This window comes from Camelus dromedarius, chromosome 20 (genome assembly GCF_036321535.1).
Source record: "Camelus dromedarius isolate mCamDro1 chromosome 20, mCamDro1.pat, whole genome shotgun sequence".
Taxonomy (NCBI): Eukaryota; Metazoa; Chordata; class Mammalia; order Artiodactyla; family Camelidae; genus Camelus; species Camelus dromedarius.
In genome coordinates, this window is record NC_087455.1 from 5676788 (window position 1) to 5692377 (window position 15590).

General features: G+C 39.4%; 1 protein-coding gene across 5 annotated transcripts in view; it reads right to left on the reverse strand.

The window, feature by feature from the left end:
• The window catches only part of KHDRBS3 (KH RNA binding domain containing, signal transduction associated 3), a 139023-nt gene that overhangs the window by 60811 nt on the left and 62622 nt on the right, over window positions 1-15590 (reverse strand). For all 5 annotated transcript variants that reach the window (XM_031439671.2, XM_064476814.1, XM_064476815.1 and 2 more), the window contains exons 3-4: window positions 12704-12820; window positions 8807-8953 (exon numbers count right to left, since the gene is read on the reverse strand). In XM_031439671.2, coding sequence (XP_031295531.1) covers window positions 8807-8953; window positions 12704-12820 — 264 coding nt within the window. The remainder of the gene's footprint in view (window positions 1-8806; window positions 8954-12703; window positions 12821-15590) is intronic.

Here is a 15590-nt window from a genome sequence, read left to right on the forward strand (position 1 = left end):
AGATAAAGGATTTGAATAGTCATGTATCAAGGAGATACAAAATGGCCAATAGGACCATGAAAAGAAGCTTAACATTATTAATCATTATGGAAATACAAATCAAAACCACAATGAAATATCACAAACATAACCACTAGGGTAGCAAAAATCAAAGAGACAGCCAATATCAAGTGTTGGTAAGACTGTGGAGATACTGAAACCCTTGTAACTTGCTAGTGGCAATGTAAAATGGTTCAGTCACTTTGGAAAACCATTTAGTTGCACCTCAAAAATATTAAACATAGTTACCATCTGACCTAGCAAATCCACTCTTAGGTTAATAACCCAAGAAAATAAAAACATATGTTCATGTAAAAATCTGTACATGAATGTTCACAGGAGCATTATTTATTAAAGCCAAAAAAACAGAAATAACCCCAAAGTCCTCACTGATGGACAGATAAAATGCAGTATATCATAAAGTAGATTATTCAGCAATAAAAAGCAACTCGAATGCACCTTGAAAACACTGAGTGAAAGGAGTCAGGACAAAAAACTAGACATATTGTACGTGTTTTATATGAAATGTCAAAACCCAGGTAAATCTAGAGAGACTAGTGGCTGCATAAAATAGAGAAGTGTGAGCGCGCGGGGAACAGAATGGCTTGGGAGTGCCTGCCGTTGGGTATGGAGTTGCTTTTTGGGATGATGAAACCCTAAAACTGCAGCGATCATTGCTATGCATAACTGTGAATATACAATCATCCTATGAACTGTATACTTTAAATGGGTAAATTGTACAGTATGTGAACTACATCTCCATAAAGGCTGTGTAAAAAGAAGGAAAAGTAATCTGCGGTTGCCTGTGGAGGGAGAAGAATGGGAGTGACTGCTGTTGGTTCAGGTTTATTTTGCGGGTAATACAGATGGTTTAACTTAGATTATGGTGACAGTTGCAGAACTCTGTGAATATGTAGGTGAGCGATCTTATGCTATGTGATTTATATCTCCATAAGATATTAAAGGGAAAAAAACACACAGAGGAGGCAAAAACAGCAGATGGAAGCATTGAGCAATCCCAGCATGTGGCAAAGACAGCCTGCAGCAGGGAGGGGCAGGGAGGACAGGGACAGGAGTTACTTACAATGTCTAATTTTATTAGAAATGGAAATATACTGGATCTGGCAGTATATGAGCAAAGTCAAGAATGTCAACCAGTTTCTGGAAGTCAAGAAGAATCAGTGACGGAGTGACATCATGATCTGATCAACTTTGTGCCTGCTGAGTCTGCAGTGGCCTATGGTACATACAAACTGAGACGTCCTGTAGCAATGACATAGGACTCGGAAACTCAGAAGTTAAAGATACGGATATAGAAACGGGCAAGGAAGGGTTATGCAGGCCCCACACGTTACTGAGGGGGGCATGTCATCAAGGCAGATAACCTCTCAGCCCCCGGTGGGTGTTTCCGCATGCCTGAGGCTTCAGGCCGTGCTGTACCTGTTTGGCCAGATTGGTGGGGAACATTTGTTTTGGCTCCAAAATGGGGGTTGTGGTGGTGGCCTCTGAGTATCTGAGGTCAGAGCACAGGCATTGTATGTCTATATGACTGATGCTCAATAAAAATGCTGGACACGAGGCTCAAGTGAGCCTCCCAGAGTGGCGACACTACACAGTGTGGTCACACCACGTTGCTGGGACAATCAGAGGTGTCCTGTGGAACTCCACTGGGAAGGGACACTGGGAAGCCGGAGCCTGCGTTTTCCTGACTCACTCATTTCCTCTCTGTTGATTCTGACCTGTATCCCTTTGTTGAAATACACCATAATCATAGAATGTAACACAGCTTCTGAGTCCTGTGAGTCCCCCTAGAGAACAGCCAAGCCTGAAGGTGGCTGTGAGGACCTCTGGCAGACCACGCCAGCAGGAGTCAGGGTTGCCTGGGGCACGTTCACAGAGCGAGAAGGGCTGAGGACCCAGCTCTGACCATCAGTATAAAGCAAGACGCAGGACAAAGGCCTGCACAGAGAAGACGGAAGGCATGGCAAGAACCTGAGAAGGTCAGGCAAGTGATCACACAATGAAAGCCACAGGCAGTGGTGTGGCATTCACATCTGCCGCGAGGCCCAGCCCTGGCTCCTGGGCTCCACTAGCAGTAAAGGCAGCAAGGCCTTCAGAAACAGCCTTTTTGGTGAAGGGTGTGCTGGGAGCCACCCAGGCAGAATGAAGTGTGAATGCGAGCAAGTCCCTGACACAGGCAAGGAGGCAGCTTCTCCCAGGTTATTTGGCCACGAAGAGAAAGAGAGAAGGACCACAGTTTAAAGTAGGAACAGAGGATCTGATGACAGAAGAAACAAGCATACCTGAGAAAGAATAAAAGATTTGGTAAGACAGTATACTGAATTATTCAGAATTAGAAATACAAAATACATTTAGTAAATTTATAGAAAAACATGCTCTCTTCCTTATTTTTCAAAAGCAGGACTCAAAAAAAAAAATAACTTAAAACCTGTAGAAGAAGGCATCGCGGAGTAAGGAAAGTAACAGGGACACCCATCAAAAAGGAAGCTGACGTCACGCCCAGCTAACACCTGCGGGGAGGGGGCAGGGCAAGTGCAGGCAAATTCAGGTCACTATGATCAGCGAAGGTTGGAGTCCAGATGCAAATATGGATTCTTCCTCTAATTTATTTGGGGCATTGTGATCTCAGAAGACTCATGTGAATCTATCATTATTTCAACTACTCTAAAATAAGCCTATTAATATGTTCCTTACCATTTTACTAAAAATGTGTAATTAATAAATTATTTGTAAAGTGCATTCTAAATAAAACGTGCTACATAAATGCTAAATATTTGCCCTGTGGAAAAGTGTTAGGAGGCAGGACACAAAATTGTGTGGGGTTAAAAATAGATCCATGTGAAAAGAACGTAAATGAGGACTTATTTGAATACAATTAAAAGTTAAAAAAAATAAAAACAAAAGAAAAACACTGTTCTAAGTTAGGTGATTCACAATGGTGCCACAAAAACTAGAATTACAGCCTAATTTTATACTTCATCTTTGTAAAAGTACATCTTAAAGCAGACAGTGTAGTTAGGAAAAAAACCCATGGGAATCTGCACCAATCACACCTGAGGTTAAGCTTAAATTTAACCAACTGGACTGTCCAGCTATCTGATCTTAGACCACTTCTTTAAACATGATGTTAACTGTTTCTTCTGACATAAGACACTATTGATATACACACTGTAGTTACAATTTTCTTGGTCTTTGAAATAAAACTTTTAAATCAGTAGGGAAACCAAGTCATACATGGTAGCTTGCAGACTAAATTATTCTTACAATTTTACATTTTAAACTAGTCATTAGTAAATTATCACTTCAGCTTCTCATCTGAAAAAGTGAAACTATTATAACATTAACACTAACACTGTCATCAATTGTGAAGAGTAAAAAATTGATTAGCATTCTAATTAAATATGTGTAAATGGGATTTTTTTCTATCCAGTAAGTTGAGAATCTATTTAAATGTGTTAGCTTGGAGAATGGGAAAAAAACTTTAAAATAAAATCATTAAAAGTAATTTATTAAAATTCAGTGCATTCTCTGCCAGAAATGTGCTCTTCAGATATATTTGCCAAAATATGCTAATATTTATGTCCAAGGTTAATCCTGGAATCATCACTTGAATTGTAATCTATAAGAAATAAATGTTCATTATATGAAGACTAATAAAAAATTCTGGAACATGCATATAATGAAATATTATACAGACATTAAAAAGAATGAAGTGAAATCTTACATATGTTCATATGGACAGAGGTCCAAAACAACCTAAGTTAAAAAAAAATTAAAGGTTATGAGAGAGCATGGAACTTCCAGTATAACTGAGGAGATCTGCAAAGACTTTCCATAAAAAGCAACAACAAAAGCTGACCAAATAGTTAAAATCAACAATTGCAGGACTCTGAAAACTGACTGAAGGTATACAATAAATTGAAAATACAATAAATTTATCTGTGAAAAATTGCTAACTCTCAGATAAGAAAAATCGGAGTCTGTGGCAATCCTGTCTGGAGATGCTACCACCCCTCCTCCCCAGCCCACAGGACGCGTTAGCTCCACTAAGACGGGGAAAGCCATGAAAACCAGCAGAAGGATGTTCACTTAAATTTGGAAGAAAGTGTGAAAAAACTTCATGCCCAGCAGCACTGTCAATACTGGTAATGAATCAGGTTTTGGTGGGATAAGCAACAAACAGACTGGCAGATTAGCCAGAAATTTACCAGCCAAAGAGAGCCCTGATCTGCTCTTCGCACAGCTCTGACCGAATAAAGGGCTTTGCACATGGACAGTGGAGGATGAAGAAAGTGAAGTCCTCCACACAGCCTTGCCTGACAGTGAGTGTGTGTGCTTGCAAAGGAGCCACAAGGATTCCCGGCAAAAGTAAAAGCCAGGACAGACTTGAACACTGACTAGCTCTTGGAGGCACAGTCCATGCACGCCCAATTCCACCAGCAGAGGTTGGAAGCCTTACTAACACAGGTGTTTGAGCACAACCTCTTACCAGTCACTGGCTGATCTCTCAGCAAGGCTGGCCCAGAGAAAACTTCTAGCAGGCCAGGCTTAAAAATAAAAGTGAGAAGGAAAAAAATTAACAAAACTTTAAACCATGAAGGAGATGGACTTGGCAGATTTAGTCCAACTAGAGTATTAAAGAAAAAAAGGAAGAAAAAAACCTACAACTATAACTCCCTGGGAATAAGATGGATCAGAATCAGATGTGCTACAATGCACTACCTGAAATGTGGTGTTCTCAACAAAAACCTAAGAGACATGCAAAGAAACAGGACAATATCACCCATACCCAGGGCAGGGGGGAAAAAAAAATAGGAAGAAACTGCCTAGCAGAGGGCCCAAATCTGGCCTAGCAAAAAAAGAGATTTAAAAAAAAACAAACAAACAAAAAAAAAACCACAATACAGTAACTACAATGAAAAGTTAACCAGAGGAGCTCAACAGCAAGAATGAATCAGTGAACCTAAAGATAAGTCAATTAAAACTACTCAGTCTAAAAGACACAGAGAAAAAAGGATGGAGAAAAATGAGCTTCAGAGCCCTGTGGGACACCATCAAGTATACCAACATACACACACCAGGAATCTGGGGTTGGGTGGGTAGAGGAGGAAGAGAAAGGAAAAAAAAAAAAAAATTAAAGAAACAATGGCTGAGAACTACACACATCTGAAGAAAAAGATAAACCCACTAGCCACAAAGCTTAACAAACAGGAAAGACAGACATATACACCATAGTCAAATTGTTGAAAATCAAAGATAAAAGAAAGCCTGGGCAGCAGCAAGAGCAAAAACCACAGATCGTGTACAGAACAACAAAATAATTAATGACTCTTCTCATCAAAAATAATGGAGGCCATAAAACAGAAGAATGGCCTTTCACCACCTCAAAGAAAAAAACTGTCAACCAAGAATTATACATAACCAGACCTTGGAGACACTGCGGGTTTGGTTCTAGACCACTGCAATAAAGCAAATATTGCAATAAAGCAAGTCACATGAATTTCTTAGTTTCCTGGTGCACATAAGCCATGTTTATACTACACTGTAATCTATTAAGCGTGCAATAGCATTGTCTAAAAAAAGTACATACCTTAATTAAAAAATACTTTACTGTTAAAAAATGCTAACCATCATCTGAGCCTTCAGTGAGTTGCCATAGTAATATCAAAATGACTGATCACAGATCACTGTAACACATATAATAATTATGAAAAAGTTTGAGGTACTGTCAGAATTAACCAAAAAGTGACCCAGAGATATGAAGTGAGCAAATGCTATTGGAAAAATGACACCAACAGACTTGCTTGGTACAGGGTTGTCACAAACCTTCAATGTGTAAAAAACACAGTATCTCTGAAGCACAATAAAGTGAAGTGCAATAAAAAAAAAAGTGTGCCTATAAACAAAGTTTTAGGGTAAAGGTGAAACGGACATTCTTAGAAAAAACACCTTTTTTTTTTTTTGCTAGCAGACCTATGTTATAAGAAAGACTAAACAAAGTCTTTCAGGCTGAAAAGAAGTAAAACCATATGGCAACTCGATCCACATAAAGAAGTAGAGAGCTCCAGAAATGATAAAGTGTGTGCATTAATATAAAAGTCTGTTAAAAATGCTGTACTACAAGCTAATATCCCTCATAATTACAGATGTAAAAATCCTTAACAAACTATTAGTAAGCCAAATCCAGCAACATATAAAAGGGATTATATATCATGACTGAGTAGGGATTATATTTCATGACCTAGAATGCAAGGTTGGCTTGACATCTGAAAATCAAGTAATGCAGCACACTGTTATTAACAGAATAAAGGAGAAAAACCACATGATCATCTCAATGGACAGAAAACGCATTTGGCAAACTCTAACAGCCATTTGTGATTAAAAAATAACTCTTAACACCTAGGAACAGAAGAGAATGTCTTCAACATGATAAAAGGCAGCAATAAAAAAAAACCCTATAACTAACATCACACTTAATGGTAAAACACTCAAAACAACAAGGAAAGGATATCTATCTCTACCACTTCTATTCAATAATGCACTGAAAGTTGTAGTCAGTATAATAAGGAAAAAAATTAAGTAAAAATTAAAGCCATCAGATACGAAAGGAAGAAGTAAAGCTTTCTTCATTCACAGAATTATTCACAGATCATGTGATTCTGTTATGCAGAAAATCCCAATAATGCCATTTAAAAAACTCCGCACATTAAAACTAACAACCACATCCAGCAAGGTCACAAGATACAAGATCAACTGCATTTCTATACTCTAGTAACCACCTGAAAGTGAAATTTTAAAAAATTCCATTCATAAAACATCAAAAAGTATACAATACTTAGAAATATATTTAACAAAAGAAATCCAAGACTGATACACTGAAAACCATAAAACACTGCTGAGAAAAAATATTAAACATCTTTTTTAAAAATGGAGAGGCATCTCATGTATATAGATTGGAAGATTCAATATTGTTAAGACAGAAATTATCCCCAAATTGATCTACAGATTCAACACACTATCTGTCAAAACCCCAGCAAGCTTTCTTTTTAGTATAAATTGACAAGATGAATGTAAAATACATACAAAAATGCGAAGGAGCCAGAACAGCCAAAACAGCTTTAAAAAAGAACTAAACTTCAGAATTTACGGAACCTGGATTTCAAAATTTGCTATAAGGCTGAAATGATTCAGAGGACGGTACAGAAGTAAGGATAAGTATGTGTCAATGGAAGAGAACTGAGATCTTGAAAAGAATCCATATGTTTATACTCAGTTAATTTTCAACAATGATGCCAAGGCAATTCAACAGGGAAAGAATTGTCTTTTTAACATATGGTACTGGGACAACTGGATGTTCATTTAAAAAAAAAAAAAAAGGTTAATTTCGATCCTAATCTAACACCATACACAAAAAGTAACTTAAACTGAATGAAAGAGCTAATACGATAAAATATTAACAAGAGAACACAGCAGACAATCTGTGTGACCCTGGGTTAAGCAAAAGAGTTTTCGGGCCAGCTCAGAATCCGGGTGGAAGAAGCTGGATCCTACCTCTCGGTGGAAGAGTGTAAAGTGATGGGGTGGGAGGCGGGTGCTGCTGCCTTTGGAAAACAGAAGCTGTCCTACTTGGCTAAGTCGGCACTCCCTGGCCCATGGTGAGTGACCACCTCTCCTTAGTTAGTCCTGTCATAGCTGCAATTTTAAAGTCATTTATATAAATATCTGATTCTTATCTGTCCCTCCCATTACATAAACTCCATAAGGGCAGGGACCATGTCTTTTATGAGTTCACATGTGTCTATCAAATAGAAAGCACTCAAAAACTTTATTTTTAAACTAAATGAATAATAGGACTGTCATCCTGGCTTGAGGGAACTACAGAAAAGTTAACTATGTTAAGCTCGCAAATTAAAACAACACAATTCCATGCCCTGGCTTTTCCAATACCGTCATGATTTAAAATATCCCGTCTCTATAAACATGGCAGTTTTCCTCACAGACAATATAATCACACACGTGCTGCTGTGTGTAAGTCAACCTACTACAGCAGCCTGGAATCGCCGAGCACAGTCCTATCCCAGACAGCTGTTTGGCAGATGTGACAGTTTCTTTAGAATAAACTGAAGAGCCAAAGTGCTCAACGTTCTAGTTTTTTTAATCTAGAACAGGAAAATTATACAAAATACCTAAATTAACTTCTGTGATGGAGGTAGGTATACGTTCTTTTTAAATGATCACATTCTCAGCAATGTCAGTGTCTGAAAAGGGTTAAAAAAGACCATCAACTGTTAACAAAACATAACTATCTGCACAACGCCTTTCCTCTCTGCTCACACGCTGCCCAGAAGCCACTTGCATGTGTCCTCTCCCCCAAACCACACGCGCCTCGAGGGCAGGGCCTGTCCACTCACGTTACACGCTCAACCCCAAGGACGTGCCTGGCACACAGACGAGCTTGTGCTGGAGAGCAATGAACCTCAGAGGTGATTCAGTGTCACAAAAAAGCTGAGGACTGGAGTCCCCAATGCATATCTGTCAATTTTCTCGGCCTGTCACCTTAGCAGTATTATCTAATCTCTTTAAAAATCCTTCTTTATATAAAGAAGGAATGATGCCAAGTAGTTCACAGGGACACTTTAACAGATAAGGTGCTATGCAAATAATAATTACTGATAAGAATTATCAAGGATTAAAACAAAGGAAGGACTTGAAGTACAAATTAACTATCAAGAAAAATTGTACTAACAGGAATGAGGAACTTTTTGATTTCTTCCAAAGCATGTCCCATCCGGGCGTAGGCTTCTGCTGGGGGTGCAAAAACTTCAATGAGAACGTGGAGGTCATCATTGAGGTGGAAATACTTTGCTTCTCCACTTTTCCTCAACTCTTCTTCCTGAAGAGAGAAAAACTATGTTCAAAAGTGTGTCAATGTAAGAAAAGAAAAGGAAAATTAACACAAGCTGAGCTTATCTGGCATGTGGCTGTCACAAAAGATGCACTCTGCAGCAAACACCACCACCTGAGGAAGAACGTTTACAGCACAGATCTGACCCTGCCGTCCCCAGGGCTTCCTGTCGTTGCCAGGTTGTCTCCAGCCCTGCCCACGGCCTCGGCTCCGGCTCCCTGGCCTCCTCCAGCTTCCCTCGCTCAACCCCTCCAGGCCTGCACAGACCTCCTCCGTGTCCCTCAAACTGGCCAAGCAACCAGGCTCACTTGTGCACGGGTCGCGCTGTGTGCTGTGCTGCCCTTACGAAGCAGTCCCCACTCTCTTAAGATACCGGACTTTTCACTTGTCCCCACTTCCTCATGGCTCTCACTGAAGGTGACCGCCACAGAGCAGAACCCAGGAGCGCCCTGTCTGGTGCTGCACTCTCCTTGTCTAGAGAAGTGCTTGGTAGACAGCAGGGGCTCAATAAGTGTTTTGGAATGAGTAGGTAAGTGCTATTTATTCATTTCTATGTTCATTTGTTCATTCATATATTCATTCAAAAAACATTTCTATAGATCAGGCACTATATCTGAGAATAAAACAATGAATAAATAAGATGGAAATATTTTATTACAGGATTTTACATAATTATGATAAACATTAAAAAGCTTTTTTTTTTTTTTGGTTGATATGATGAAATTCAGGGGAAATAGGAGGGAAACAAACAGATCATTAAGGGACAACTGACTTTGCTCCATATCTTTTCCTAACGAGACTTCATTAGGGTGGCAATTACGGAAAATGGTTCTTTTAATAGTCTTTGTTCTCAACATTAAAATCAGACAGGCAGATTAAGATTAGTGGAAACCCACTAAAGTGATTTCCAAAAGGCAGGAAACCTTGACAGCCTCTCCAAAAAGTCTACCCCACGCGAGTGAGAACCCTAGGAATTCCAGGCAGCAACACCTCTTCACTCCCGCATTAGCTAAGAGGCCAAGGAGGCACGCACAACCTCGACTTCACCTCTTCAGGCTTCAACTTTTGCTACTTAATTTGAATTCTTACAAAGAAAAGAGAGATTAAAACACAGAATATAAAAACAAATATATTGTATGTGTATGTAGGACTGAACTAGTGTGCTGTACACCAGAAACTGACACAACATTGTAAACCGACTACACTTCAATAAAAACAAACAAAAAACACAGAGCATGAAAAGGGCAGGGGATTTAAGAGTCAAATGTACCTGAATCTTAGCCATGCTGGTCACCAGGTGTGTGAATTTAGACAAATTACATGTAAGCCAAGATTAATTTGCAAAATCAACTTGGTGTTAACGTATGTATACTAATGCAGATCCACTGAGAAGACTGAGAGGACCGGTTGGTGCAAAGGCCTGGCCAAGGAGGCTGTGTGCACAGTGCCCAGGACACGCCTGGTGCGTGGTGGGCACTCAGTCAACGCTAGTTTCTTTCACATTTATGGAAAGTGGGCCAGAAAGAAAAGAAAAAAAAATTTGAAGAAAGGGAGAGCAAATATAAGTTACCATAGTATCCTATGTATTTCCTTCAAAATTTGTCAAGAATGAAAAGGACTATTCTTTCATGTCAACCATGACCTACTCCTTGATCTAATCAGAACATTTTCAATCATTTGATTGGACAAGCTGCCTTCCACAGCTAAGTCTTCAAAACTGGATTCTATGCACAGTAGTTCATCTTTGAAAGCATGAACTACTGAAATAAACATTTCTTATCTTTTTCTAATATGGAACCAAACTAATGCTTTTAATGAGAGATTATAATTACTGATTCAAAGGCAAACATTTTCATTTCTATTATAAACTTAAGCTGGAAAAGGGAGGTTTTCTAATCATAATCACATCCAGCACACAACTCCATAGACTGAGTAGTTATTATGCGACTACTTTTTGGGTTAATGGTAAGAGGCAATGTGGTGTTTGGGAAAGAATACCAGAGTTGGTTTTATGTTCTGCATTCAAATCCCAAAAGCAACAGACGGTCAGGTTAATTTACCCTCATCTTGAAGGGGTGACTTTAAAGCGGGATGATAACAGTTTAGTACCTACTGCTCAAAGGGTTGCTGCTGTAGTAATAAAGGAGTTTTTAACAGTAACAAAGGAGTCGTAGTAACTCTAAAGACATAAAAAGTCTTTAGAATTATTCTTAGCACATAATAAGCACTCAAATGGTAAATACAGTAACAATAACCATTATTACACAGCTACAGCTATCAACTATTCTATTGTTCTGTAATATAGATGATGTGGGCAAAACATCCAACGTGTTTGGCACAAACTGAAGGCTCAGCAGACCGAAGCATTATAGCGATCGTTACGCTACATGATGAGCTGATGTGTGTCAGTAATGGCCCCATAATTTCATCCAAGTAGCAAATACAAGAAGAAAATGAATTATGTTCACATTAGAATTTAAATGGTGAACACTCTGAAAATCTAAAAGGATGAGATTTTTAATATGAAGTAATGGAAATCTCTTTAGAAATAAACATATTATTAACTGAGAATTCCTGTAGACTGAAACTAAAATTAGTGAGAAGAATCAACTGAAATCAGCACTTAAGAGTTCAGGCAGTGAGGCTCTGATTACAATGTAGCAGGTGGGTGGGATGATTTCCAAAAAGATGCACTAACTTCTGACCAGCTGACCAATACACGGTTCCACGCTCTCCCGACGGCAGGAATACATGAGTCGGGAATCAGAGTCACATCATTTGAGGCCGCGATGCTCAGTGAGCAGTTTGCCCTATCCTGGCTGGCACTGCAATCATCTAAACACCTACCGAAAGTGCATTTTGAGGTTCCACCCTAAACAGATTGGGGCAGGGGACTCTTATTATATAGCATCTATATGAGTCTGATACATAGCCAAGTTTTAATCAAATAACACAATGAACTTCCATGATTAACCCAGATAATATGTTCAGGTTCTCTGAGTTTCAGTTTTCTTGTTTGTCTGCTTTTTTTGGGGGGGGGGGCGGGGGGCAGTGGTAATTAGGTTTGTTCATTTATTTATTTAATGGAGGTACTGGGGATAGAACCCAGGACCTCGTGCGTGCTAGGAAAGCGCCCTACCACTGAGCTATATGTATCTTCCCTCTGAATCTCAGTTTTCTTAAGTGTAAAATAAGGAAAATGTTATGTATCTGCCATCTTTTAATAACTGCTTCCTGTGTTAGAACAGGAAGCAGTTATTAAAACATTTATAATCAATTTTGACTTGATAAAATACATACAATATCAAAAGAAAGGCAAAAAGAGCAAATAAAAGCATATACTTTATAAACGCAACTATACGAAACACGGGTGTAGAAAAAAAGACCTGAAGGAACTAATCTAAAATGAAAATAGTGATGGTGAGATTACAAATGACTTTTATTTCTCTACACGATAATTTCAACACCACTGTACTTTCTACAAGGCACTGCTTCTAGAATCAAAACCACAGGTACTACTGTTTTACTCTACAAATGAAAGTAATACTAATAGATTTTGGTTTAGAATACTATGTATTTTCAAACTGGCCAGAGTGATCCATTTTTCTAAATAGTATCACAAATATATCACCACATATAGCATTTTCATGTAGTTTCATTTGAGATCCTAGTTAATGTTCATATAATACATTTTAACACAATGGAGGATCTAAAAGTACACTACATAACAAGTGTTACCTTTGCCTTGTCTCTCATGGAGCCTTTCCCAAGGATGGACATTTTTGTCAAAGTTTCTTCTTGTAAACGCTTCAAAGAATTGCCACGTGGCCCTAAAAGTTTTCCCACGAAGTTGAACTAGAAAAAATAAAAGAACAAATTTGTAACATTCATATTCGAAGTAAGGAAAGTAATTTATTTCCTGAATGTTAAGAAACATTGCAGTATGCTGCACAGCACTGATTAATGACAAATATTTAAGTTCCTGCTGCACGCATTACTCTATAATGCTTCCCACAAACCAGATAAAACAGGGGCTAAAAAATATAAAATTTAAAAAAAACCCCGATATATTTATTTATACCAAATCACTTCAATGATGGCCAAAATTTACAAACAGTAAATGAAGTTAGTTCCCAGAATTCCAAAGTTGACATGCTGACAATTTCAGCACACATTCAGCATCCACCAGGAGAAGTGCTGGAATGAAGAGCACTGGTGAGGAAGACCGATACCTGCTATCCTGTAATGGGCACCAGGCTGGTCACTATCAGTGTCTGGGTTCTTCTTCCTGGTCAGCACTTAATCCTCCGTAAGCCAACCAATGAGCATACTGGCCTGAGCGGGTTCTAAGACTTCAGGGACTTACAAGAGCTTGATGACAAAATCCATCAACCTTTCTGACATAACTGGCAATGGGAATGTGGACAACTGATCTGGCCTAGGTGCCCGGGGTTCTTTGCTTAACAAGCAGAGAAGTGAATTAAGGGGACTCTGGACTCTGAGAATAGCCAGGTCTCCCATATTCCTACTGAGTAACCGTGGGCAAACCACCTAACCTCTCTGTGCCCTGGTTTCCCTGACTGTAAACTGGGAATGATGGATGGCAACAGGACCCCTGTAGGGCTCTTATGAGGATTAGATGGGTCCATGTACATAAATCATTGAGAACAATGCTTGGCACATAACAGACACTCAATAAATACACAACGGATGAATGAATGATTATTAGGAATCTCACACAACTTTTAAAAGCCTTACTATAATTATCAATTCTTCTTGCTCCCAAACAGAAAGTCAGCCCTATTTACCAAGAGAGAAACCGTTCTTTTTGGCAAGATTCTTGGTTGCAAACCCATGTAGTGGCTGCTCTAGTGTGGGCCCCCTCCCATGAGCCATGCCACAGCAGTGCTGCTGCTGTTTTTAAGAGAAAACTGTTCCTTGTGTTTCTAACTATGGTAACTAAAGTGCTCTTCCTGAAGTACTTGAAAAAAAATCAAAATGGCATTTTTTCCTTAGCCACTTTTCATTTTATTGGTCTTCAACAAAAACTAAATTATCTGTTTTTAACCTTTACATGTAATTACTTTTGGATTTTTAAAATTTAATTTAAAGCAAATTACTTAAAAAACACAGAGGTCATACTTACAGAGTTTAAAATATCAAATACTACTACAAGGTGGGGGGAAAATCCGTGTCTCAAAACCCACCCTACCTCATTCTTGTTCCCTGTTTTCTCGGCTTTATATTTCTGGAAATTCTGTTATTTGGATAGTGGGCCTTCTGAGTTGGATTTCTAAGTTTCTCTCTTATTTCTCTGTCTTTCTCTTTCAGCTTCTCTCTCTTTTACTTTCTGGAGGATTTAAGTACATTTCCTACATACCCACTGATTCATTTCTACTATCAAATGTTTAATGACTAACAGTATTTTCTTATATTAGTTCCTTTATGGCATTTACAAATATTTTATGGAAGTATGTAAGTTCTTTTCTTTCTGAGGATGTTAAAGGCAGTAGCCCCACCCCCAGCCCCCACCATGGAGCTTACAGTGCCTGCTTCCTCCAACAGAGCCCCCTTCCCTCCCCGTTTTGCGAATCTGCTTCTTGCTATGTAATGGACTTTGCTCACATGACTGGTAATCCTCTGTTGCTCAGTCCACAAGGGCAGATGCCTGGTTTTCTCAGCCAGGAAGGGCACCCAGGGGTCTCACCACGTCTGCGCAAACTTTCAGCCAAGTCTCCTCTACCCCACACATCCACCTTCACGGAGACTGGTGCCCACAACTGCCGAGTCTTCTCAAGGCTTTCCCACACTAACAAGCACGTTTCTGGGTGACCTCTTGCCCTGTCAGCTCTGGTCATAGACCCCACCAATTCCCATTCTCTGCCCCATAAAAGATTAAGTGACCTGTTTGTCCCCACTGATCCACCAGAAAATGTCCCTTAGCCCGACATGATCAAACTCCATTTGAGCCTCTGTCCTGTCTCAGGTTCCTGAATGTGACGCACACGCGACCCTGGCCAGGCACACGACTCCGCAACAGGCCCTCTGCTTCCAGCGACCAGCTTCAGGGTGAGACAATCTCGACCTTCTGTCCCTAAGTGCCCCCCCCACCACCACCCTGCCCACTGCCCCACACGTTCTGGCCTCGTCCACTCCCCCTAGGAGAGAAAACTCTCTGCGGTCTGACCTCAGAGACACTGACAGGCCTCAGGCTCAGAGTTCTCCTGGCAGTCCCTTTCCCTGACCTTCCAGAAATCCTTCCGAATAAGTCCGTGCTGCTTTAACTCAGGGTTTGTTTTCTGTTTGATGACCATGTTAGCAAGAAGGACACAAAGAACCTAAAACATTTCAGCCTTCATTTTTATTAATGATTTAATTAATGCATAGATTTGAATGGAAGGGGAAAGTGTTATCTCTAAGACCATTAATATTTCTCCAGATGCCAATTATTAGATTATAAATATGCTATCACATTACAAAGGTTACATCTGTAAACAGGAAACTTCAAATGATTATAAAGATGGTGAGCCAACATACAGTAAGTGTACCTTTCACTGCATAATGTATAGAATCCAATAATTATGTTCTTCCTTGGTAAAGACCAAGGAAGAACTAGCTTTAATTG